Raw genomic sequence first — 26,499 nt, 5'->3', positions numbered from 1 at the left:
TTTTTGTATAAGTAAACAAAACATTCATGAGCATTTTTTTGAAATTGGAAATCGTCCTTTAAGCTACAAACTTCAGTTTTGTTCCAAGTTAAGAATTAAAAAAGGTTTTGTTGAAGGCACATATTCTCATAATGAGAAAAACTATTTCTCTTATTAGACAGATAGAGCTGTGCAGTTGCTACTGGAAACAAGTGCTGATAACCCGAATTATTATTGTGATTCTCTGAAAGCCTGTTTGGTCACAACTGTCACCTCATCAGGCCCTTCCCAGAGCACCATTAAACTAGTGGCAACGAATATGATTGCCAATGGCAAGTTGGCAGGTAAGGCTTGTTTTGTGGATGGGTGTATTTATCAGTACTTTGGGAAAGTCAGACTTGTTCCGAGAAAAGTATCGATCGAAGTGATTGTTAGGGACTCTTTTTTTTTTTTTAATCTATGCTGAAGAAAAATAGAAAAAATTATTGCTATCTATTTATAAGATGACCATCCAAACCAGAACATTTTTTCATAAGTGTAAAAGATCAGTAATAATAATTATGCCAGGACAAACGGCATAAATCAGACCATCCTGGGCAAACTAGAATGATGAAAACCATGAAAGAGATGTGTGTTATCTATTTATTTTGGGGGCTATATTTGTGCTTCCTACCCTAGTTACTTGTGAGGTAACATTGAAGAACTCTTATTTTCGTATTTTATTTTAAAATTTAATGTCTCCAGTTGATGTAAAGTTCAGAAGACTAGATGAAGACAAATATTGATTGTTAGGGGCAGGCTGTAGTGTCCCTTGGAAGTGGGGGAACTGCTGTTTGTTTTTCAGAGGGCGTTCAGCTACTCTGCCTGATAGACAAAGCTGCAGATGCCTGCCGCTACCTACAGACGTATGGCGAGTGGAATCGGGCAGCTTGGCTTGCAAAAGTAGGTAATTTCCAATACCTTAGCATTTGGAATAGAAAATTCTTGAATTTTTGGCTCACGATTTGGAAGTGATTTTTGGCCTGCATAGCTGCATTGCAGGTATTTTCTTGCAACTTTCATCTCCTATATTTTTTTAGTATAAATTACATTTCTTCTTACTGAAAAATGAAGGTTTTCTTGCTAGCCAAGTAAGTAAAAGCAGCTGTCTTCTCTCCATGCTGTGGCCTGAGCTGAGACTGCACGTGGTCCAGGGCGTTGCCAGGCCACTACGTCCCGCAGGCCCAGCGTGGTCGTCACTGCTGCTCAGGGGAAGCAGCAGCTTCGGGGCAAAGCACTAATGATGCAAAGCCTCCATGTGTTTCATAGGAACAGTTCTCATTTTGTTTGAATTATTTTTTTTTCATTTATGTAGAGTAGGATGTGTTTATTTTTAAAATGGGCATTTTTCTCAGGTCCGTCTAAATGCTGAAGAGTGCGCTGATGTTTTAAAGCGGTGGGTCGACCACCTTTGTTCTCCACAAGTCAATCAGAAGTCAAAGGCCCTCCTGGTCCTTCTCTCTTTGGGCTGCTTTTCCAGTGTGGCAGAGACACTTCACAGGTACACCCAGAGCCCTCTGGGCTGCTCGGGATGGCTCGGGATTCATCACTTCCTGGTTACTTGAGGCTCTTCCGGGTGGCTGGTAGTGCTCCAACTGTGCAGTACAAGGAGAAACATCCATTTTAGGTTTATAGAGAAGCCTAAAGGAGAATGGAACTCTCCATTTTTATAACTCTTCACTTGGCCTAGGAGCAATGCTATTTCCTACAGCTATACTAGTCAAACCTAATGGACACTTTTTTTTTTTAAAGATGTTTCTCTACATTTTTGTTTTCATTCTCTACCCCCACCCCCCACCCCAAGTTGGCCCCCTTGTCTGTCTGCTCATTATCTGCTCATCTTCTTTAGGAGCCACCGGAAACCAAACCTGGGACCTCCCACGTAGGAGGTGGACACCCAGTTGCTTGAGCCATATCTGCTCCCCTGACACTTATTTTTAAAAAGAATTTAAGAGAAGTCTGTCAGAGAGTTGGTAAACAATTCAGTTTTGAGGAGAGCAACTAAGAATAACCACAGTGGGGAAGAGTGACAGAAAGGGGCAGGGAGGAGGTGTCCCCTTTCTGAAAATCTTGAAGAGTATTACCCATCACTCATTACGGGACATTTTATATTACCTTTTTAATACTTATTTAAACTAACGGAGGTAGATTGAGGCAAGTATAGCACAGTATTAAATGTTAAATCTGAATAGTAGGTACATGGGTATTTATCATATCTTTGTAAATTTCTACATGTTTTTTAAGTATTAAAAAAAAAAATTTGTGGAGAAAAAGATGCGCATGAGTATTTCCCCTCCATTCCCTTATAAACCATGGCTTAGAAAAGTGTTAGTAACTTGTGTAGCACCATGTTTCCAGGGAAAATGTGTAGAAGTCTTCATAGAGAAAAATACCGCTTTGGGCTCTACCCCCAAGTGACATGAATTACAAGCCTAATTATTATTTTGTTTGTTCTCCAGCATGAGATATTTTGATAGGGCTGCCTTATTTGTGGAAGCTTGTCTGCAGTATGGCACAATTGAAGTCAATGAAGACACAGATATCCTTTGCAAGGAGTTAGTGTTAATGAGGAATAAAATTATATGAATGGGTTTTGAAATTCCTCTTATTTGAGCTACTTGGACATGAACTATATTATATTGAGGTATCCATATTTTGATCCACCAAAACCAGGACAGAGGGAGAAGTGAGGAGGGAAAGTCAGGAAAAAAGTTGCTAGGCAGTAGCCCTGACTAAGATGGCAGTAGAAGGAAGGTACGAAAAAGGTCGGGGTCTTAGATTTTGAAATATTTTTTGAACTTAAAATGAAAGAAAAATAATTTAGGACAGATATAGAGGGCAGGCTAATGCTTGAAAACAATACTATTTCATAGCAATGTATTTCATGGAATAAAATTGTATGTATTTCATATGCTGAAATAAATGAAAAAGATTCTCACTGTCTTCTATAATGAGCAATCTGATCATGAACAAAATACAGCACCTCAAAGAGATGTGTCATACAGGCAAGTCACTTTGGTCCACCTGTTGCCAAGAATGTTTTATTTCTTCTAGAGCTCACTTTGGTCACATTTTTTTTTCCTTAGAAAAAGCATGTATTTGAGAATACATCTTCCAATTCCTTGTGTTTGCATAGCCCTATTTTTTTCATTGCATTTTTACGTACATTATTACATTGTTGCCATGTTTGTACATGCCAGGTGTTTAATTTTGCTGACTTTTTTTTACACAAAATTAAACTAGAAGCCTAGGATCATATAGCTGTGATTTGAATTAACCATTTCAAAGATCAGAACACAAAGGAACAGGCCTCTGAAAATCCTCCCAACATCCACAGGTTTGGAGCTCCGGCTTTGGGGCAGGGCTTTGTGAATAGAACCTTTGACTGAAGCTCTGCCCCAAAACTGCCAGCCTCTTAGACTTGAAAATGGAACAAAGGTATGCTCTTAAGTTTGTTTTGTGTCCTGTAATCTTTTTTTTTTTTCCAGTCTGTAGTTGAGTTTAGGTCGTGGAAGAGTCTGGGAGCATGTTTGGGTCCTCTTCATGAAGGCATAGTGCACATCAGATGGAGACGTTGCCTCCCCCAGCCAGGCTTGCTCGCCCCGGTGAAGGGGGCCTGCGCTCATCCTGGGTTGCCCTCCCAGGAACACGTGGTCCTTCCTGAGCAGCTGGCAGAGCTGGACTTCCAGACCTGCGTAGGGGCCTGTGCAGAATGCAGGCACAGCCCCTTTTGCTCTACTTTTCCTTAACAGTGGTTCACAGAAACTCATCTTTGCTATTTATGCAGATTACGCCCGGAGTTTGAAGAACCTAGGTTTTAAACAAGGAGCAGTTCTTTTTGCTTCAAAAGCTGGAGCAGCTGGCAAAGATTTATTGAATGAACTTGAATGCACTAAGGAAGGAACTGCTGAAGAGTGACAGGTTAACATATGCCAGGAGAATCTGACCTTGGAGGCAGCAAGAGAGTGAGTTGGTCTGGCCGTGGTCACCGTCTTAGTCCCGTTGATGAGGACATAGTCCCTGCGGATGCATCTTTGCCTCGGGCAGGGTCCTTGAGAGCTGTTCACCACATTCTAAGGCATTATATGCACAATAGCATTTATAGGAGCAAGTTCTATATCATGTATTTATCTCAGAGAAAAATATAAACATTTGAGATTTTAAAAGTGTCTAACATTTGAGACACTTTCAAGAGAGAGCTTTAAGAGTCCCTGGAAATACTTTTAATTTTTTGAACTTGAAATTCAAGAGACTAAATTGCTTTTCTCATTGGCTAAATTTAAAGGTGTTTGAAAAATCTATAGTAATAGAAATATGTGAGATCTAGCCTCAAATTTGTGCTGTGCCTGTGATGATATGCAGTTATTCCAGAAATATTTTATTAAAAATGGTTTATCAAAGCATCCTTTGTTTTCTTACCATGAAAACACCTTGATTTAGGCAGTTGCTAAATTTTATCATTTTGGGGCCTTTTTAAGCTTTATGTCCTATTCCAATATTATGTGGGGTCTTCACTATTTTGAATTTTAACTCCTGTGATGTATTACAGTAACCTAGTTTTGTGCTTTAATTTTTGTCTTTGTGTTCTGCTAATAACTGAACTATATGAATGACTGCTGAGTATAAATGACTGCTGAGAAGTTAAAAGTCTAGAACTTAAAAATCATAAATAAAAAGAAGTTCCACCCCGGCCTTTGTGTGCTCTGCGTTGCTGTGTCCAACTGTCATCCTCCAGGGGCCAGGTGGCTGCATCCAGAGAAACGTGGGTGTGGGAACCCGCGGGTGCGGCACGCAGCACAGCTGATAACCTGCACCCCGGGCACGCCTACCCAGAGTTCCAGGTAGGAACTTGGCAAGCAGATGACCTCCAGAAGCACGGAAGTGGGCATTCTTGGGCTTCCCTTCTGGCCCTCCAGGGTGACACCTATCCCCACACCCACCAGGAGGCACAACTTTTAGGGAGAATTGTAGCCTCTACCCTTAGAATCAGCAGGTCTGACTCCTTCCAACAAGGGACTGAGATCTGCAGAGAGGAAAGACCTATCCCTGGAAATGTTAGTTCTCAGGCCAATGTTCTGGAGAAAGCGAGGGTCCATTCATTGCTTCTATGCTGGCTTGCTTTGCTTGCCCTTTCTTTTCCTAGGCAGATGACATTCAAATTTCTGAAGCCATGGGCAAACACAGCTCTCTATATTATTATTTAAAATGACTGTTCAAATATATTTTATTTCTCAACCATCATTTAGCTAAAGAATAAAAGAATCCTGGCCTTAGTAAGCAAAGAGGAAAAAGAAGAAATTTTCTTCCAGAGTAATGCATTTTGCACATGAAATGTGCTTTGGATTTGAGGTCAACTAGTAGGTAATGTGGCAGTGCTTGACTGTGGGAACAAAGCAGGACTGTGCAAAGTAGCTGGGTTAGGAACGTTTTGAGCCTGGACTTTTGTCACGTTCCAGCTGGAAAATAGTTTAGCACTGACTACTATTTGCAACAAGACAGAAACCAAGTCTGTTTCAAGATTCGGCTCAAAGTCCCCTTCTGAACCGAACACCTCATCTTGCTCCACGGTAAATTTGTGGACACAGTGCTGAAACTACACTCACCTCTTTAAAGCATTCCAAATCAAGAGCTGAACCAGTCAGTAGGAATCATTTTCATACTCAGCCTTTCAGAGTATCAGTTCGCCTTGTCATGCAGGACCTTTAAGAACAGTGTGTTGGTTGTACCTTGGGAAAGGAGGCTTCATAGGGTAAAACAAGCAACTGGGATTGAGAATGAGCCAGAGATGACTTCAGAGCAGCAGTCCCCTCCCTGTGCCAGCCCCCACAGGAGCTGGCTCCTCAGGGCTGTGGCCCTTGCCTTTGCGACAAAGCCTGGGAGGAGGGTAGCAAGACGGCCTGCGGTGTCAGCAGGAGAAAGGTCCAGTGCTTCGTGCTCCCTTCTGGCTGCTCCCTGGAGCACTTTTCCTCACATTCACTCATTTCTCTCTTTTCTGCTCCACCGCTAAAGGCAACATGCTTTAGGCCTCACCACAATCTTGCTTTAAGTCTTTCCATTGCCTGGGAGGGAGTAGCCCTGGATTTGTGCTTTTAAAATAGAACTCAGAGCTCTATCTTAAAAGCCTCATGTCCCTGTAGGCTGCCTACTCAGGAGTTCTCACCATAAGAAGCAGTGAAGTGACAACCTCTCCTGTCTTGCTGATTGTCTGGAGATTTCAGCTTGCACGAGGAGAGCAGTGTTTTCAGTGAGTGCTGGGTACTGTTATCACCTGCGATACTTCATTCTCAGCAGCAGTACGGCTGTGACTGAAGTAAAGCATTACAGTGCAAATGGGTAATTGTGCTGCTGAAATAGAGGAATTCTATGAGGCAGAAACAACAGGCAAGTGAGAATGTACTAGCCGACAGGGCTGTTATTTTGGGGGTGTGCTCGTAATTATTTTGACTGAAAATAATTTGTGACTGAAAGAACTCTTTCGATTAAAATGTAAAGGCATTTTTAATTGATACGTTTTACGTTGCTGCTGATTCACAAGAAGGAAACAGAAGGAGCTGGGCTTTAGGAATGCAGTTCTGAGAATTGCTGGAACCAGATTCAATGGGCGAGTCTAAACGGAACCGGGCAAAGCACTTTGGCTGCCTGTCCTTTCCTTAAGGGATCCTGAACATTTTCCCTCCACCATGTTTGCTTGGTCAGCCATGCAGGACACACTCTCAAGATAACCCCTTGAAAGCCCCCATTTCTCTCCCACTCAGAAGCTTTCCGGTAGCTCTGAAGCTCTCAGATGAGTCCCTGTGGACAATTTCAGGTATTTTTCTTCATTGTTTGGCTCTCACGCCTAAAAAGGGCCCCTGCCTGTTTTTGTAAATAAAGTTCTACTGGAACACAGCCTAGCCCGTCCATTTACACATTGTCTACAGCTGCTTTCAGATGGCAGAGGCGAGTAGTTAAGACAGAGGCCTTATGGCCCGAAAAGTCTAAAATATTTCCTATCTGGCCCTCTATAGTTTGCTGTTCCTACTCTAGGTCCAAATGTTTCCTGGGGGTGAAATATGATATCCAAACTGCCCTGTTGGGTGCAGATGGGTTATGAGGCCCTTTGTGATTTTTCTACAACTAGGTGTACTGCCCACCACTTTTCAGAAGGATGTTACGAGTTTCATCCCATCTGGCTGTCACCACAGGCCCAAGTTCCTGTGGCAGTGATTCTAGAAAATTGCATGCAGTGTATCACCCATGCTGACCTTAGTCTTCCTCTTAACAATTCTGAGATAAAAAAGCATCAAGAGATGATCAAGAAAGTTCAAATCAAAGAGGTGCTTTATTACCAGAACATTTTAAATCAAATATTTTTTCCCTCAGAGAGAAAGTACCTCCTAACATGTTCTGCTGTAAAGACTCTACTCTCATTTTATTCCAATCTTTTGACCTTCTACTATCATTTTAAGACCAAAAGCCTTCAAGAAGCAGGAGGGAGCAGGGGGATTAAGGAAGCAAAATGACCTTTCAAGGACTCAGCTTTGCAAGATGTTGCTGAGCTGTGTGGACCCCATTCTTGGACACAGACCTATGAAAACCTGCCCCACTTTTCTGATCTGAACCAAGTAAACCAATGGGAGAAAGAGTCTTTGCTTCCATCTCCCCAGAGTCTCTACTCAGTGCCCTGCAGAAAGTGCAGGCTCACAAGTAGGTACTCAATAAATATTTGCAGAGAGGAAAGGTTATAATCTAGAGGTTAGTTTATGATCTTCTAAAGGAAATGCCAAGGAACACTAATCCCACAAGATATTCCTCAGAAAGGAGACCAAATAAGTTGGAAAATGAAGACACTCTAAAACCTCCTCTTGGAGATTCCCAGTGTACACTAACACAGTAAAGGCTCTGAGAAGTCTTGCAATAAAGAGACCTGTAATTGTTTGAACCAATACTAGCCAAACACTTTTGACCAGGAATGCCCTTCTCTCTGATCTTTCTGCCACCCTCCCTCACTGTCTTTCTACCTTCTTCCTTTTCTTTGCTCTCTTTTTTTTAGTGCCACCTGTTTAGCATCCCATGGAGTACACTCTGAGTGCCTTGGCCTGGGCACAGTCACCTGAGCCTCACAGGGACTTGCTGGGTATGGGACGCCATTCTAAACGGGACAGAGCAGTGGCACCACACTCTCACCAGGATTTCTGGAACCCCCTGCATCACTGGGCCACGGTGGCCCAGGGGTCTGTAGCTTGCGGGAGCCAGCGCCTGAGCTGCAGAAGCAGCTCCTTTTCAGAACACTGCCTGCGGGCCCACACTGAACTGATCTGACCTTGGTTAATGAAAAGGATTTACTGTCTTTTTCCAGAGAATCTTTTATCGATCATCAAACAATTTTTCCAGGCCTAGAAATTTCATGGGGGTGAAAAAAAAAAAAACAAAAATTAAAAAGCAACTCTGAAAACAGAAACACAGTGAGATTTCTTAGCCTTTTCATATTTCTGAATAATTCATGCCACCACAACTTTCCTTCTATTTTGTTTCTTAGGCTCTCCTGAGTGAAGGAGAGCTGTGCTCTGCTCACACACTTCCTGTGATGGGGCACTCACGACCTTCCAGGCTGATCCTTCTGTTTCTCTTAGCTTCCACCCCCAGAGAGTGCTCTGCAGAACAGCAAGATGACTCCTGGGAGCTCCCCACATTGGGGCAGCGTCTATCACAGTGGTTGAGAGCCAGGGCCCTGACTCACACTGCCTGGTTAGAATCCCAGCTCCATCACTTGCGAGCTGGGGGTCAATGGGCAACATGCCACACCCTCAGATTACTCATCTGCACAATGGGGATCATCCGTTACGCCTCTCGCATGAGGTCATTAAGGGGATAAAACAAGTGGTATGAAGCTCTTACAACAGTGCTGAGCACGCGGTGGTATCCAAGTGTTTGGGGGATTCATTTCTAAATTGCAATGACTTGAAGTACCCGTTAAGTCCAGTTTGGGTTTGCTTGTTTGTTTGTTTTGAGGTACTAGGACCCCAGAGATCGAACCCAGGACCTCTTATGTTGGAAGCTAGTGCTCACATCAGCTTCCCTGAGTTGGTTCTTTCATTTGTTTTGCTCATTGTTTTTTTTTTTGGTTGCTTTTTTTTCAGGAAGCGTCAGGAACCCAGGAACCCAGGACCTCCCGTGTGGGAATCGGGCGCTCAACTGCTTGAGCTACACCTGCTCCCTGAGCCACATCCACTCCCAAGTCCGTTTTTTCCCTGGGATTCTCTGCCCAGCATGCACAGGTCTGTAAATACAGCAGATCTACCTGGGCCCCAGGTGCTAAGACTCCTTGCCCCCGAGCCCTTTGGTTTCCTACGCAGGCAGTCATCTCCCCAGGGCCTGGCGTGGCACTGGGAAGACAAGGGCAGGAAGAGTCCTGCATCAGGGCCTGCTCTGTCCACTGTTCTCATGCCCAGAGCCCAGGCCTCCAACCCAAACACTCCTCCCTCCCTTTCAGTTCTTGGCTGCAGCAGAAGCCCCGTCCTCATTCCCTGCTCCTGCTAAGGCTCTTCTAGTAACTTTGAACCCCAATGGGAAGGTTTGTGTATCTCATTGCCTTTGCCTCCCTGGGGAGATCTTTTATAAACTTGTGGCTGCCAATAATGGAGGGGGCTTGTCTCCAAACGTCACCCACCATCTGCTTTCAAATCTCAGAGCCTGGTGAAGCCAAATAAAACCAGGCAGCAAGCATTCCGCAGGACCCCAGGGCCACTTTGTCCAGGAACAAAGGAAGTCTATGCCCAAGGTGAATTATGGAGCTCTCTGCCACCTCCAGAAGCAGAGATAGCTCACAACTTCCAGGACAGCTCCAACATTAAGAGCAAAAGGGAAACATTAGACTTCGATCTCCACCAACCCTATCCAATCCCTTTCTCCATACGTTATTGAGCCGCTGACATTTCAGTAGTTCATGCTCCTGCCTCTGGGGACAGGCAGAGCATCCCCAGCCATGCAGACATGTAGAGGCCCTTCCAGTCCCAGAGGACCCTCTGCCTCAGGCCCAGTCCCCTTGGCAGCTCCTGGCCTTGTCCCTATCCTCAGATATGCCCAGGTGCCAGCCTCTGTGCTGGAGGCAGCTAAAGAGCAGGTGCAGGGCGGGGGGTGGGAAGAACATCAAGCCAGCATAAGTGGGTCAGGGATGGAAAACACCAGGGGCTCTGCACCTATAGGTGAGTGTCCTGCTGGGAGCCCCTGCTCTCAGCCCCTTAGCAAGGGAGGACTCCATCTACAAGTCCTGCACAATTTCATCCAGCTTCCTGTTAGGTGTTACTGCCCCATTTCACAGAAGAGTAAACTAAGGCCCAGAAAGGCTTAGGAAAAGCCGGTGATCAACCATCCTGCATTGCACTAGAAGGAGGGTTTCCTGGGATGCAGGACTTGTAAAGCTAAAACCAGGACAGTCCTGGTTACACCAGGACAGTTGGTCACCCTACTGGTAAGGGCCAGAGCCGGAGTACAAGACACAGGCTTGCCTGGCCCCCAGCCCCAGCTGTTCACGCTCCACCCAACTCTGTAAGAGAGGGAGAATGTAGAAGATTGGAACTACAGCTGCCCCCGAATCTTGCATTCTCCCGTTATCCTCAGATGGGAAGTGGGTTCAGTGTGCAAGCGAGTCAAATTCAGAGGGGTGAAAATTTAAAGATCGTTTCTCACCTGGGTGCTATAGGAAAGGACAGTCTCCAAAATGTGTGTGTGCTGTTTTGCTTTTTACTTTTTGCAGGGAGCAGGGGTGGGTAGATGGGCAGGCGTTTGGAGGTTCCAAGTAGATTTATATGAAGAACTGGACCAAGTTATTCTGTTTTAATTTAGGGTGCTTTCCTTTCATACAGAAACTGCTGAAGAATGCCATTGCTTTATCTTCTTTCCTTATTTTCCTTTTAAACAAATAGCAGATGCTTTGGAGGGGACTGAAACAGTACCTGTTAGCTGAAAATCAAAACACTGGGTTCCAGGGTCTGCTCTCTTACTCAGTCGAGGGTTCTGGAACCGTGCCTCTTTTCCTGCTACCTCTGAGGTGCTCTGTTTTCAATTACGGGGCCAGCAGAGATGGTGTTCGTACCTGCCCACAGCAACAGGGCCCATTCCATCCAAATCTTTGTCTCAGGGATTCTCGTGTTCAAAGGCAGCTTCGACTGTTTGTTCTACCCAAGAATCCTGGCAGGCTCAAATTAAATAAATAAACCTGCAGGGACCTCGCAGGCCCAAGCGTTCTGAGCAAAGGCTAGAAGGAGACAGGTTATGCTGCATAAGGGTCGGGACACAGCCTGCCCTTGGGTAGGGTAGGGCCGGGAATCTTAGAGAAAGCTCCAGAGAGGATATGCGCCCATGCCTACCCTTACCCTCCTCGTCTTCCCCCTGACCACTCCCTCCTCCCCATCCCCTTGGGAACTTAGCAACTGACCTGTTCCCAGGTGGGGCTGGCCAGAGGGTCTGGCTAGTGCTGAGATGCTTGCTGGGTGTGAGTTGACCCATGGAGATACCACTCAAGATCATCAGTACCTTAAATGGAGAGGCAAGTCCTGACCAGCACACAGGGTGACCTGAGCTCACTGCCCAGTTCCTGGAAAAGGGCACAAGGCGAGCTAGTAAAGTCCTGGCTCCAATCTGAAGACACAGCCAGGTGTTGTTTGCTTCCACCTTTAGAGGCCTGTGGCATGTAAGGGGACCCTGGGAAACCTCCCTCTGGGAGGCTGGGCCTGGTCCAAGCAAATGCTACTCTCTCCCTTTGGTCACTAATTAGACCCTAGGCCTTAAGCTGTAAGCAGATAAGGCAACATGATCCTAATATGCTAGTGAGAGTGAGTGGAAACACTCCTTGAGAGGTGAGAGGCTGGTGGCTTTTCACAAAGTGGTCACAGTGCTGGCCGAGGCTCTGAGCTCCTGGCCTTTTAGAAAGGCCCTGATGGAACCCAACTAGCTCCAGACAGGAGAGCATCTCACGGCCATCCTCCCACAGCCTGATCCACAGATGTGTGTTGTCGGCCAGTGCTAGGGCCACCACACTGGAAAGCCCCTAGAAGCTGGTGGTGGGATCAGTGACCCACCTGCCCCCCAAAATTCACGTCTACCCAGAACCTAAGAATATGACCTAGTTTGGAAATAGGGTCTTTGCAGATGTAGTTAGTTAAGGCTGTTGGGGTGAATTCATTCTGAATTTAGGGTGGGCCCAAAATCCAATGACTTATGTCCTTGTAAGAGGAGAGGACATACAGCAGACACACAGAGGAGGGCCGAGTGCAGACACAGGCAAGATTGGAGCGTTGCAGCCACAAGCCAAGGTGCGCCAAGGAAGGCCTGCAGCCCTCAGAAGCTGGGAGAGAAAAGGAGGAGCCTTCAGAGGGAGCAGGGCCCTGCCAGCTCTGTGATTTCAGACCTCTCGCCTCCACAACTGTGAGAGAACGAATTGCTGTTGTTTTAAGCCACCTCGTTTTTGGTCGTTTGTCGTGGCAGTCCTAGGAAGCTAATATACTTCCACGGACGAAAAGTAAGGACCTAGAATTCCGCAGGGACTTCAAGTTGTAGGGATGATGCCCCGCCCTGCTTTTCCCTGACAAGAAGAACTCTCCTCTGCTCCCCGTCCTTCTGTGCCTGAGGGGGCTGGGAGGAGGCCTTCCGCTTGCTTTTGCTTCACTCAGAGGCCAGCTTCTTGGGTAAGGACCCACTTTTTCAAAGGACAAGAATGGCTTTCAGCTGTGCCTCCAGGCCTAGAAATCCCATATTTAACCGAACATACATGCCGGGCTTCCCATCTTGTTTTCAGCAGCCCTCACGGCATTTTGCCCGTGTTTCTTTCTGCTCCCTCTGCTGACTAGAGACAGGAACGATAGGCACCACTGATTCCTGAACCCACAGCCCAGGAGCGTTCAGCATGGCAGTCAGGCTGTGCAGTCCATCGTCAGGGATTCTCTGTGGCTTTATCTTTCCAAGCTTCCAGGGCCCAAAACCCAAGAATTGAAGCAGTAATGTCCTACAAAATATTAATGTTGGTGGGGTTTTTTTTCAGTGTGTCATTTATGGCCAAATAAGTTTGGGACTGCCAAAATAAATGGAATTAAATAAGTTTCTCCACTGAAGAACTTCTTAGGGCTTTTAATAGGCCAGAATCAAGCAGTGGCTGTCCCAGCAGAGGGTGCTCTTGGTGGATCCCCAGCCTGGCCCCCGGTTCTCTGTGTCCTGCCTGCCTGGGTTCCTTTGAGCTTCAGCAACGAATGTGACCCTTCCCTCCTCCTCTTCTGCTGGTACTTTCTCTTCCAAGTATAAGAAAGCCTCTGCCCCATAAATCAGTATGAGGATGCCACTTTCCAGCCCAGGAGACTTCTGATCTCGGTCCTTCAAGGCTCAATCAAGTTCATTTTTCTTTTTTTTAATTGTGATAACATACATGTAAAATTTGCCAATTAACCATGTTACAGTTGTACAATTTGACAGTATTAATGGCATTTGCAATCTTATGTTACCATCAACACCACCCATTACCAAAACTTTTTCATCACCCCAAACAGAAGCTCTGTACTCATTAAGCAATAATTCTCCAATGCACCTCTCCCTACTGCACCCCTGGAAACCATTAACCTATTTTCTGTCTCTATGAATCTACTTTTTCTAGCTATTTCTTTATTTTTTTTTAAAGATTTATTTTTTATTTATCCCCCCTCCCCCCCCCCCCCGGTTGTCTGCTCTCTGTGTCCATTCGCTGTGTGTTCTTTTGTGACCGCTTCTATCCGTATCAGCGGCACCGGGAATCTGTGTTTCTTTTTGTTGCATCATCTTGTGTCAGGTCTCTCTGTGTGTGCAGCGCCATTCTTGGGCAGGCTGCACTTTCTTTCGCACTGGGCGGCTCTCCTTACAGGGCGCATTCCTTGTGCGTGGGGCTCCCCTACGCGGAGGACACCCCTGCGTGGCAGGGCACTCCTTGCGCACATCAGCCCTGTGCATGGGCCAGCTCCATGAAAGTCAAGGAGGCCCGGGGTTTGAACCACGGACCTCCCATGTGGTAGGCAGATGCCCTAACCACTGGGCCAAGTCTGCTTCCCACTTTTTCTAGATATTTCATAGATAAATTGAGTCATATGTGGCTTATTTAGCTTAGCATGCTTTCAGGGTTCATCTATGTCATTGCTTTTATCAGATCTTCATTCCTTTTTTTTTTACATTTATCCCCTCCCTCCTTTTTGCTTTGTGCTCTCTGTCCACTCTGTGAGAACTTCATTCCTTTTTATGGCTGAATAATACTCCATTGTATGCGTGTGTGTGTGTGTGTGTATTGTTTACTCATTCATCTTTTGATGGACAGTTGCACCGTTTGGCTATTTGTGAATATTACTGCCATGGGCATTGGTGTACAAATATTGTTTGAGTCCCAACTTTCAATTCTCTTGGGTATATACATAGGAATGGAAGTGCTAGGTCATATGATAATTCTATGTTTAACTTTATGATGAACTGCCAAACCGTTACAGTGGCTGCAACATCTTACCTTCCCACCAGCAGTATATGAGGGTGCAATTTCTCCACATTCTTACCAACATTTGTTATTTTCTACTTAAGAAATAATAATAGCCACCCTTGTGGATGTGAGTTCAAGCACTTTTGAATGGAATAAGAGGCCCTCCATAGACCAAAGCTGACTGCCTCTCCCACCCAGCAGCTGCCATTTGCACCCCGCGATCCAGTCAACATGAAACCTTGTGGTTCCTAAACACCTGGCACCACCGTAACTGCTCTCACCTGCCTGGCAAAAATCTACCCATCCCTAAGGCTTAGCACACTCCAGTGAGCCCTCATTTCATGCTGTCCACTCCTCTCTCCCACCTGGAGCAGGTACCCCACCTCTGAAGCTAACACCGCTGAGCTTTACCCCAAGACCTACCACCCTACAGGGAGAAGCACACTTCATGGCCTGACTCCTCCACTCAGCTGTAAGCTTTGAAAGCAGGACTGGGTAGATAAACTAAGGATATGAGCAGTTCCAGGTTCTTTGTTCCAACCAGGAATTGAGACTATTCAAAACTGGGCTTCAGTCCCCATGAGGTGGTTTCATTTCTGCTCCACTCCCCAAGTCCCATGTGTCTTCTGAAAGCTCCACTTAGCCTCTCAGTCACCACTTTTTAACCCAGGAAAGAAACACTGTGGCCACGTCTTGAAGGAGGAGGTGGGACTCCAAAGGCTATGGTGCCTTGCCTGCAAGGTCTTATTCCAAGCTCCCCTGGAATTGCCAAACACACCCTCCACCCATCTTGCCAAAAGGAAGCCAGGCTTAGTCAAATCTTCCATAGGTTTTCCTAGTGTGTGTCTTCCACCAATGACCAAAGCAACTAACACAACACATCACAGGAAACTTGGCTATTACTAATGATGTTATGGTGGACAGTTTCATGATTTTTCCCAGCAGATGTGTTTGTGGTTATAATATTTTAAAAATGCAAATACATAATGTTGGATTTTTGGCTAGTTCATGCATTCCTGGTTCATGGGATAGAATGAGATTTCTGGTATTACACAAAAAGCCACAAGAACTCCTTGATTTCTGCTGCTTGATTTTAGTACAAATTATATTTGGATGGACCACACCTTTTTCTTTTTTGGATGACTGGATCCCCAGGCTCTAGCACAGGTCAGAAACTCAGATGCCAGCAGGGCCCAGGCATCAAGAGCGTAAGCGAGTGTGTCTCGCCTGTGCGGGTGGGAATCCTGGAGCTTTGGGGCCCGCAGTGTCGAACCTTCCCATCTTTCAGAGGAAGTTGGGAGTCCAAACAACTATGTGAAATATCCAAATTTTTTAATGTTGGCCTGATTTTTAAAAAACCCAATGTAGGCCAAATAAAATACATCTGCAGGCCAAAATCAGTCCTTGTGCCAAAGTCTGACTTTCAAAATCATAAAAATAAGAAATCATTGTTGTAACAGGTCATCTTTTATCTTCTGCATGCTAATAAGCAAAGAAAGCTGCAGTACGTTCACCACTTTGAAGCGTCTTGGTCTTGCTGTACTATCCAGGGCCCCACCTGCTCACCCTGGGGCTTCTTCATGTTCTGGAATAGAGTCCCAGATGTTCCTGCTATGTCATCGCCAGTTACCTGAATTGTGTATGTGAATTAAAATATAATAAGTTGTGCTACCACTCAACCTTGTTCGTTTGGAGCGTTGAGAGTTTGGGTCTGGATCTGAGCTTTGTGTAGGGTCCTGAGTGATTTTAACATGCACGGCTGAGATTATTTTGCTTATCACTGACAAGGGACAGGGACCCTCCCCCCTCTTCTATCACGGTGATGGTGACTAAGATGTGCCTGTCATGGTTGCCCCGTTCATCGAGGTCCCCAACGGCTTAGAAAGGACCTTGCTCCCAGCACAGGTGTACGTCGCTTACACAGTCACCTTGGTCCCCTTCTGGCGCCATCTCAGCCACAGGAGAGACTTCAGAAGGCCGAGGGCAGCATCCTCGCTCTGTCACTTGGGCATCAGTCCCACCTTTAACATGAGGCTGAGGCTGGCGCTGATGAAATGCAAGCTTCTGTGAGCTGCATTTACAATTTTGAGTTAGCTTTTTGAGTGCCCACACCCCCCGACTTCTCTCTGTGTGTCTTGGCCCTTCACCCCCCCCTCTGCTCCCCCAGCGCACCCTCCCCTGTGCTCCAGGCAGGCCAGGGCACTGGAAGCATTCCTCCCAGGTCAGGTCCTCCCCTGCCTTGCTCCCGCCTCACTGTCCTCAGAGCTGCCTGGATGTTGAGCCCCAGGGCTCGCTGGTATACAGCTGCCAGAGCCGACTGCCCCTCACTGTGGAAACGGCCTTGGGTCCTTGTCAGCGATGTCAGACCCTTAAACACATCTCAGGGTGCGAGTGGTCAGCGCCCCTCAGCCCCTCCCCCAGGCTCCAGCCAGCTCTGGCTTTCCCAGTGGGAGCCCCTAGCCCAGTCTGTCTCCCTATCCCTTCCTCTTCTGGGGTCTACCCAAGCCAGGTCCCCCACTACCCTCCCCTCCTCTGCCCTGAACAGGATTCCTCTTTTATGCTCTCCTGGCCCTTAGAACATCATTATCTCTGTGACTATGTGATTATTTTTTACACTGTGAGCCCTAGCACACTGCCGCTGTCTTTTTTTTTTTGGAGGGGGGTGGTAAAGATTTATTTATTTATTGCTGCTTTTACTGTCTGTGTTGTCCTCTCTTCTCATTTTCTCTCCTCTAGGATTCACCAGGATTCGATCCTGTAGACCTCTGATGGGGAGAGAGGTTTCCTGTCAATTGTGCCACCTCAGTTCTGGTTTCTGCTGCACTTCACCTTGACTCTCCCCTTGTCTCTCTCTTGATGCATCATCATCTTGCTGCGTGACTCACTTGCACGGGCACTGGCTCACCATGTGACACTCACGTGGGTCCTGGCTTGCTGCACGGGCACGCTTTCTCTTCTTCTTTTTCACCAGCGGGCCCCACAGATCGAACCCAGGTCCTCCCATGGTAGGTGGAAGCTCTATCCCTTGAGCCACATCTGCTTCCCTCCCACTTTCTTCTTAAAGCAACTATTTTCAAGAGGAAAAATCTCTCCGAGTGGGCTGACAAGCTGCAGGCTACACTTGAGGGCAGGTGGGCCAGGAGTTGGAAAAGAATGAGCTTGCACCAGAGCGGCACAGGCACCCCTCTCCCTCCCCGCCCCCTCCCTTAGGGTTTCCCGGGTGACTTGTAGGCGCGTAGGTTTGTGGTCCCACCAACCCCCTGGCCAATGCCCTTATCTGGGCATTGTAGCCTCCCCACTTCCAGGTGGGAGGGGTCCCATTCACGAAGGATCGCTCCTGAGGCTCCCACCCTGCTGTCTTTAGAAAGGCTTGGTGAGCCAGGCCACTGATGATCTGGCTCCCACCCACTTCCCACGGGGGGTCCCCACTTTGCCCACCCCCTCCCAGGCCTCCATTCATCTGCTTAGGGCGTCCTCTCTGAGGGTGACCAGAACCACCTCCTCGCCGTTCTGCAGGAGCCCCGAGCAGTGCGTGGGCGCTCTGAGCTTCGCCTGGGCGGGAGTGCAATTTGATACAACTTTTGCCCAAGGCAATTTGGTGATGCATATAAAATCATTAAAGTGTGTAGATCGTTGGTAAAGAAATTTCGCTTTTAGACATTTTGCTAAGGAAACAATTAAGAGTGGGTTTAACAATGTGGCTGCAAAGATGTAACTGTAGAACTTTTAAATATCCACAAATTGCCTACAGCAATTCTAGCATGGAATCCTATGCTATTAAAAGCATCAATTTAGGTCTAAATTTTTTTTTAATTTAGTACCTGTCGTTTCTACCCTGGACTTCCTCAGTGGCCTTCTAACATATCTCTGTACATCCTTTTGCCCACCTCCAAATCATGTCTTACTAGTTCCCAGCAGTGGGTGAGAAGTGGTTTTTTGAGGTGTCGGGACCAGGGATTGAACCCATACCTCATATATGGGAAGCCGGTGCTCAACCACTGAGCCCCATCAGCTCCCCTGAGTTGGTTTGTTTTGTTTTTGTTTTGTTTTATCTATTCCTGAGTTGTTTCCTTGTTTGTTTTTGTTTTTAGGAGGCACCGGGGACTGAACCCAGGACTGCCCCTGTGGGAAGCAGGCGCCCAACCCCTTGAGCCACATCTGCCTAAACCTTGTCAGCCCTCAGGTTGGACCCCATCATGGCTTCCACCGGGTGTGACACTTACCTGCGTTTCCTGCCACCCACCAGGCGCTGCACTGCCGAGGCTCTGCCTGACCTGGTTCTCTCGGCCCGGGTGCCCCACGGCACCACGATCACCTCAGCCTGGTGCTGCCACCCCCTCCCCGGCACCCCGTGCCCTGGCCACCCCCGCCTTCGATGGCTTCCCTGAGCCTAGCCGAGCCTGGTCCTGCCTCGAGCTGGTGTGTGCTGTCCCCTTCAGCAGGCTCGCTTCTCCTCCCGGCCTCTCCGCATCATTTCCACTCATCCTTCATTTCTCAGGTCAAAAGTCACGTCCTCAGAGAGGCTCTCCCTGACCCTTCTGCCTAAACCAGGTTCCCAGTATTATTCCTCATTGTACCTGCTTTTCCTTTTTCCTTGCCATGTAATGCCCCCAGGAAACCTGTGAAGGGGGCTCCTTTGTGGGCTTCGTTTACAGGGTACACTAGGCACTGGGCGCTGTGCCTCAGTAAACATGCGGGACAAAGAATGTCCGTGAGGGATTGCTAGTGAAAAAGGCAAATGGCAGGCCACATATAGTACAATGGCATGTATAGTAGAATAGTGTTAAAATCATAAATCATGTAATGCAGTACTATATAATACATGTGTTTAGGTTTAAAACTCCAGAAGGTTCTAGGACAAACTCTTGCCCGTGCCTATGTCTGGATGGTGGAATTACAGGTGGTTTAAAATGTTCACCTTATTTTCTAAATGTTTAACCATTGATATTGTTCCCATAAAAATTTTTTAAAAGTCATATTTAATTCTAATTGTAAGACTCAGCCCACTTTGTGAAGTCCTTTCTCGGGGCTTCGCCTGCAGGCCACCTGCACAGCGGAATCTGAGGTGTTCTCTCCCCCGCAGCACTCGGGCCACCTGTCGCATAACATGTGCCGTCACCTGTTTGGGGATTCTCTCTCCCACTTGGCTGCGCCCTGCTGCCTTTTAAGGCACCCAGAATGTCTTCTTGCAGTTGTGATTTTAACTAGTTCATTTTACATACAATTTCCGGTCCACTGCCTGTTCATTTGTTTCCACTAGTATTGGCGCATATGCCTAACAGCTAGTTCAGCCCTTTTAATATAGTCGGTACCTAAGAAATAGGTGCCACATGAGTGAATACAAGGACATAGGAATTCAAATCAGGAGTGTCTCACAAAATCCAAATCCCCCCTTGATCACACTTCCCTCAGATGCTCCTCACCTAACACAGACACCGTGCCCGGCAGTGAGGCACACATCGCCCAAAGCTCAGAGAGGACTTTCCGACTATTTGTCTCTGAGAAATCTCCTTTGCTGCAAAAGTCTGAATTGTGCCCACCTGTGCTGTTGAGAATGTGAATGTTCTCACAAATATGAAAACGGAAAGTAGTTAAGCGCCTACATTTGTTTCATGCATTATTTTAATTTAAAAAATGTATGGTACCCTGAGAAAGTCTATTTCTCCTTTGGACTTCTATTCCCAAAAGATAGTAAAATAGCGAGAACAAAGGTTCTCCAGCAAGAGCGTGCAGCAGAATCTCTTGGAGGGCTTGTGAAAACGCACAGTGCTGCCCCCCCCCCCCAAAAAAAAGCAGAGCTTCCCTAGAAGCTGCATTTCTAACAGATTCCCGGGTCAATCTCATGCTGCTGCACCTGCACCCCACTTGAGAATTCGTGAGCCAGAGGACTCCGTCTGGGTTGATGAGGCGGGAGCTCTGCTGACCTGCTTGTGGCCTAGAGGAAACCCCTGCCTATTCTGAGCCTCAGGTTTCCCTGTTCGCAGAAAGGGAACCTCTCTTAGAACATGCTTTCCATAGAGCCGTGGACCATCGTCGTGTCCCAGCCCGCGCCGGGCAGCAGGGGGCAGTAAAGATCAGGAAATGGAGCGTGGACGCCACGTGTCAACCGCTCCAGGGAACTCGCGTTCACTGAACTGACTTCTGTTGAAAAACACCTGTTTGACCACTGAACCCTTCAGAAACCATGGGGACCGCTTATATATTTTAATGGAACATTTTGTGTGATCTATGTATCTTTAAAAAGATAATAAAAAAGAAAAAAGATTATTAGAAAAAAACAAAACCCACTAGCCAGAGGAACGGGGCGTTTTCTGGTCCACGCGCACCCCCATCAGGCCGGCGTGCGCCCTGCAACCTGCAGCTCAAACAAGCTCCCCGGCCCCAGCGATGCCTGGAGAATCACCAGTCAGACGAGGCCAGGGTGCTGCTCGCACCGTCTCTGTGCCAGGAATCACCGTCCCCGCAACAGCAGGATGACTTGTTTCTAGAACCTTCCCTCCAACCGTCCCCGAGCTTCCTAACATTCGGGGAGATCCTGCACAAGAGCTCAAATGGTGTCCCCCGTACCACGTGCCCACCTGTAAAACAATAAGCTGTTAATAAACTGCGTGATTCGTCTACCTTGACAACCACAGCGCCCTCCTGATCCGGAAGGCCAGGCTTGAGCTCAGAATCCTCAGGAGCCCCCCGTGAGCGCCTCCTCGTCCCACCCCCCGTCTGCGCCGCCCCAGGAGGGGCCTGGCGCACATGCGCGTGCCCGCCACACACGTGCCCTCCGCGCCGCCGCCCGCAGCACCCACCCGGGGAGAGGCGCCGCGGACCTGGAGGCGGGCGCGGGCTTCCGGGCACCCGCCGTGACACCAGGCAGGACACGGTGCAGGGACCAGGGAGGCACGTCTCTGGGCCGAATCGCCCCGCAGGCGCGGCGTGGCTGGAGGAGGGCGGCGCGGGCCCGGGGCGGGACCCCCTGGAGCGCCTGCCCTCGCGGACCCGGCGCCCAGTGCTGCGGCCTCACCCTGCCGGCCCCGCCACCGCCGGGGCTCCGACTGCCCTCCGCAGACACCGAGGCTCCCGCCAGCCCCGGAAGCCCGCGGTGCACCTGCGGCTCCTGCCTGCAGGTGGGTTTCTTGTTTTGTTGTGTTTTCTTTTGAGAGAGAGAAAATAGGCTCCGTTTCCCAGAGGCCACTGAGGACCCGCATGGCTTTAGGGCGTCTCTAGGAGAATTGGCCACCCAGCCCGTCCTCAGCCCTTTCAGTGTCCACCGAAGGGAAGGCCAGACCTGCCGGCCGCTTAGGAGAAGCTGCCTGGGCCTGGGAGCCTACTGTGTGCCCGTCTAACCAAGCGCTTTGGCCAAGCCAGCCTGCAACACGGGCCTCCGACCTCTATGCCAGGGTGGGCCCACGGCCGGGGTGTCGGGAGGCTCCAGGAAGGGGCCTGCTGAAGCCCTCCCGCACCGGGCGCCCAGAAGCCTGGCCTCCTTTCTGGAACCTCAGGAGGCCTGACCAGACGGGGGAGGCCAGCATCCGGGGCCGAGAGCCCACTTGGCGACCAGGGACTGCAGCCCAGTGCTGCTGACGGGGCGGAGGCCAGGGGCCAGGACCAGCTGCAGACCTCCCCTTGGGGTGTGGGAGGAGAGGACTGTTACAAATGCCACTTCGCGGGCCCCTCCCAGGCCTTGCGAAAAGCCAGGAATCTGCAGGAATCTGCATTCTCCGATAAGCCAGGAATCTGCGTTCTAACAAGCGCCTAGAGGATTCTATCACACAAGTGCAAGAAGCACAGCTTGGAGGCATTTTTAAATTCAGCCAGTCAACAGAGGGCTTCAGAGCCTGCCCTCCCCTCCCCTCTCTGTCCTGACCCCCGCTGACAAAGATAGCTGTGTCTCCCCAGGCAGACCCCCTCCCTCCTCTAGTCTCCTCTCAAATTTCTCCTCCTCAGGGGAACCTTCTCCAAAATGGCTGCCACCTCCATGCCCTCCTCACCACATCCCCTCCTGCAGCTCCTTCTTGGCCCTCACTACGGCCAGGAACTAGCTTGTTTGTGAATTTGTCCTACTCCTCCGCTGCGTCTCCCCTTACGCGTGGTGACGCCCTGATGCGTGGAGATCACCCCTTTATGGCACAGAATAGGCTCCATGAATATCTGCTGAATGACAAACGAGGCCGCCCCACGCGGGGATTCACTGTCTCTTCCCGCCGTGGGCTCAGGGCGCAGGGGCCTGTGGGAGGAAGAGTGCGCTCGACCTGGGAGAAGGGGGCGGAGGACTCCAAGCCCGCAGGGCAGCCCCTCTCTCCAAGGACGCTCTCTCCTGAAAGGGAGGCAGGAAGAGAGCCCGCGAGGCTCCGCAACGGGGCGGCCTCCTTGGCGAGGAAGGAGTCCGGGCTCGACCCCCTTCCTGGGCCAGGTCTGTACAGGTAGAAGGAAGCAGCCCCGGCGGCTCCGGGGCGGGGCGGGCTCGGGCCCCCGGCCCGAGCTTTGCAGGAACCCTCCCTGCGGAACACGCTTGTGTGTACTTGCTCTCCTGGCACCCCATGAATTCCTTTTTGGCTGCCTTGTTAGGAGATTAAGCTTCCTTTAAAAGAGATGAAAAAAGTCACTAGCGAAGGCTTGACTAGGGCTGACCCCAAGGAGGCGGCGGCAATAACTGATAGGCGGTGCATTTGTCTAATTAATCTTCTTGTCAACAACGTTGTTCCTCGGCGGTGCCAGCGCTGACATCAGCCTGCAGGCTCGCCACCCTGGCTCAGACCCGCCTCCAAAGCCGCCGCTGGCGGGGGCTGCCCTGGTCTGGACACACGTAGATGAGGACAGAGATGCCACATGCCTTCTGGCTTACAGGGGGCCCCAGGAAATCCCAGCTGGAATTCAAGGTGCGCAAAGATAGGGAAGTCCAGGGCCCCTCCCCGCCAAGCCGGTCGGAGCCTGGTTCCCAAGGAGGACTCGAGATTCAGAGACACTTCTCTTTTTCTTCAGGCTAAACTTCGAGGGGTTCAGTTTGCTGTACCCTGGCTGGGTTGCCCCAAGAGTGACCCAGAAAAGTCAGACCTGTGAGGTTGCTAATCAAGTGTCACGCAAGGGTTTCAGGGGAACCAAAGCGTGCAGGATTCGCACACAAGATTCAGCTTTTTAAAAACACTGTGCTGTTCTAGAGGCTCAACTGCGCCCCCGGTGGCCATTTCCCGAACCCTCCACTGTCCTCTCCTCCAGGCCTTCCCGGGCATTCCTCTCTACAAGAGCCCCCCCCTTTTACTGTCAGTTACATAATCTCATCGGCTTCCTGGAAACGCTAGCCACCGTCTCTACTCATCCTGTAGATTAATTTACCGATTGCCTGTTCACCTACCAAGTCCCTTAACCGAGATTACTTGGATAAAATCCGGGGGGGCGGGAGGGGGACAGGAGGGAGTCTGTGAACTTGGATGGGGGAATATTTACATCATTATTTTCATTAGCCTCTAACTGAAATTTAACATTTTCTTCTGTTATGAATATAGGCAATAAGCCATCGTTTATTAAGCAGTACCCGTGCCTTTGTCATCAGCAGCAGTCCCGGCTATTTTGCTATTACATTATGGCTGGCACGGTAATCCCGTGTCGTTTGTGCTCATCGCTGTTTTGAAATGACTGTAGTGATAGACTGGTCACTAGATCTCGTTTCTTCACAGGTTAATAAAGAACGTGGATTCTCTCACAATTTAAAAACTATTCTGAGCAATGTGCTCATTATAACTGACTTACTGGTAATCCTATATAAACGTGCATTTCCAAACACTGGAGAAAGGGCGCAGGGGTTTCACACGCTGTAAGCCGTCTTTTATCCTCTTTTGCACCTCAGCACCCACCTTGGTCCTGGCACACAGTAGGCGCTCAATGAATGAATGAATGAATGAATGAATGAATGGCCCTGTGAGACTTATATGACCTTGCCAGGAATCAGAGGCCCAGGTACGCCCGCATGGCGGAAGGCCCTTTGCCGCCCTTTTCTCCGCCGACCCGCTGCCCGCCAGGAGGGGCCGGGGGGCGTGGGTGCCCCGCCTCATTGCTTAGGGATGACCCGCAAGCCCCCGCCAAGGACGGCCCCACCCGGCCATTCCCTTTGCGGGGCAGGCGGGCCGTCCGCACGGGGCGCCAGGGGCGCGCGGGCCCTTTCGCGGAGCTGCGGTGGACCGCCCGCCCGGGGGAAGGCCGGCCCCGGGGCGCCGGGCTGCGCTGCCCGCACCGGCCACGCCGCGGCGCTGTGCGCCCGCCCGCGAGCCGCCGCGCGGCCCGCCCCGCGCGCTCTCCCGCGGGGCTCCCGGCCGCCCGCCCCAGACTCGGGTTCGGTCCCCCGCTCGGCGCGGCCGCCGCGCTTCGGGACTGGGAAGGTCGCCTGCGGGTCAGCGCGCGCTCGGTTACCCCCCAGTTACCCATCAGTTCCGGCGGCTGTAAATCATTCCCAGGGCGCGAGGCGTGGGAACGCCGGGCGGGAGGGGCGCAAGGGGCCGGGGTCTCGTGGCCGGCGACCTCTGACTCCCTGCGCGCACTCCCGTGTCATCATAGGGACCTGAGGGCTGATTCCATCCCTGCCTTTCTCCCTCCAGTTTCTCCTTTGCAAAGTGGGGTGATAAATGGTCCCGGCTGGCGGCCGGATTGGATGGGGTGGGGGTGGAGAGGGCTCAGCGCAGTGCCTGCGCTCAGGAAGCGCAGCGTCAGCCTTGGTGACTGGAGGCACGACGATTCCCTCCCCCGCCGCCCCCCCCCCCCCCCCCCCGTCGTCTTCCGTAAGGGGACACTGTGAGCCCCGCGTCGTCTTCCGTAAGAAGACCATGTCCGCGCTGGACGCGTGTCCTCGACTGTTGGGGACCTGAGCACAGCACGCACGGGGCCCACGCCCTGCCCGGCCCCTGGCGCTGAGCCAGGCCTCATTCACCCTCACGTGGCTTTTTTTTTATATTTTATTTTTTTAATCCATTTTTTAAAAATATTACATTAAAAAAATATGAGGTCCCTATTCACCCCCATCACACCCCCCACAGCAACACTCTCCCCATCATCATGACACATCCATTGCATTTGGTGAGTACATCTCTGGGCATGGCTGCACCTCATGGTCAATGGTCCACATCATAGCCCATATTCTCCCACGTTCCATCCAGTGGGCCATGGGAGGACCTACAATGTCCAGTAATTGTCCCTGCAGCACCACCCAGGACAACTCCAAGTCCTGAAAAAGCCTCCACATCTCATCTCTTCCTCCCATTCCTCGCACCCAGCAGCCACCATGGCCACTTTTTCCACAGCAGTGCCACATTTTCTCAATTACTAACCACAATAGTTCATGAATAGAATATCAGTAAATCCACTCTAATCCTTACTGTATTCCTCCTTCCTGTGGACCTTGGATTGGTTGTGTCCATTCCACATCTATGTCAAGAGGGGGTTTAGATTCCACATGGATACTGGATGCAGTCCTCCTGCTTTCAGTTGTAGGCAGTCTTGGCTCCATGGTGTGGTGGTTGACATTCTTCAACTCCATGTTAGCTGAGTGGGGTAAGTCCAATAAACCAGAGTGTAGGAGCTGAAGTCTGTTGAGGCTCAGGGCCTGGCTATCACATGGTCAGTGCAGAGAGTCAGATCCCCTAGATATATCTTAAACCCCAGCACCAACTACAATTCTGGTAAAGTAACAGGAAAGGCTTGTGAAAAGAGATCACATCTGAGTCCAGCTCCATCATGCAGAAACACCAGCTCCAAAGAAGGGCCAACTGACATGGCAGTGAACTCCATCTGTCATGACCATAAAACCTGTGGGTCTCTTTAGCCCTCAGAAGAACCAATACCTGGGGTTGTATCTACTTTATCTGTCTCTGAGACTCTGCTCAGGTGTGCATAAGGGCAATCCTTCTGATAACCTCCAGACTCTTTTTTAGAGACTCATAGCCATATTTAAGATACTTAAAGGGGATAATCTGATGTAGGACAGACTCCTAGGGAATATGTGAATGCTAATTTTGCCAGAGTGGGTTATATCATTGGGTAGA

At 49.4% G+C, this 26,499-nt stretch overlaps 1 protein-coding gene and 1 long non-coding RNA gene across 5 annotated transcripts in view; both read left to right on the top strand.

Annotated features, from left to right (window-relative positions):
- WDR11 (WD repeat domain 11) overlaps window positions 1-4,710 on the top strand; it is a 107,292-nt gene extending 102,582 nt beyond the window's left edge. Inside the window, exons 25-29 of one of the 4 annotated variants that reach the window (XM_058298272.2) lie at window positions 162-323; window positions 824-921; window positions 1,374-1,519; window positions 2,478-2,558; window positions 3,780-4,066. In XM_058298272.2, the coding sequence (XP_058154255.1) occupies window positions 162-323; window positions 824-921; window positions 1,374-1,519; window positions 2,478-2,558; window positions 3,780-3,936 (644 nt within the window). In that variant the 3' untranslated portion in view covers window positions 3,937-4,066. Of the gene's footprint in view, window positions 1-157; window positions 324-823; window positions 922-1,373; window positions 1,520-2,477; window positions 2,559-3,779 lie in introns of all 4 variants that reach the window. The other 3 variants (XM_058298271.2, XM_058298273.2, XM_058298274.1) reach the window with 3 other exon arrangements.
- A 1,343-nt stretch (window positions 4,711-6,053) lies between these two features.
- LOC131278670 (uncharacterized) lies at window positions 6,054-20,133 on the top strand. The gene is made up of 3 exons (XR_009186053.2): window positions 6,054-6,262; window positions 9,138-9,275; window positions 18,571-20,133. It is a non-coding gene; the product is annotated as an uncharacterized lncRNA (long non-coding RNA).
- Window positions 20,134-26,499: the final 6,366 nt, after the last annotated feature.

The sequence above is a fragment of the Dasypus novemcinctus genome, chromosome 6, assembly GCF_030445035.2.
Source record: "Dasypus novemcinctus isolate mDasNov1 chromosome 6, mDasNov1.1.hap2, whole genome shotgun sequence".
Classification (NCBI taxonomy): Eukaryota; Metazoa; Chordata; class Mammalia; order Cingulata; family Dasypodidae; genus Dasypus; species Dasypus novemcinctus.
The sequence above is the reverse complement of the archived record's forward strand: the minus strand, read 5'-3'. Positions and strand labels throughout refer to the sequence as shown.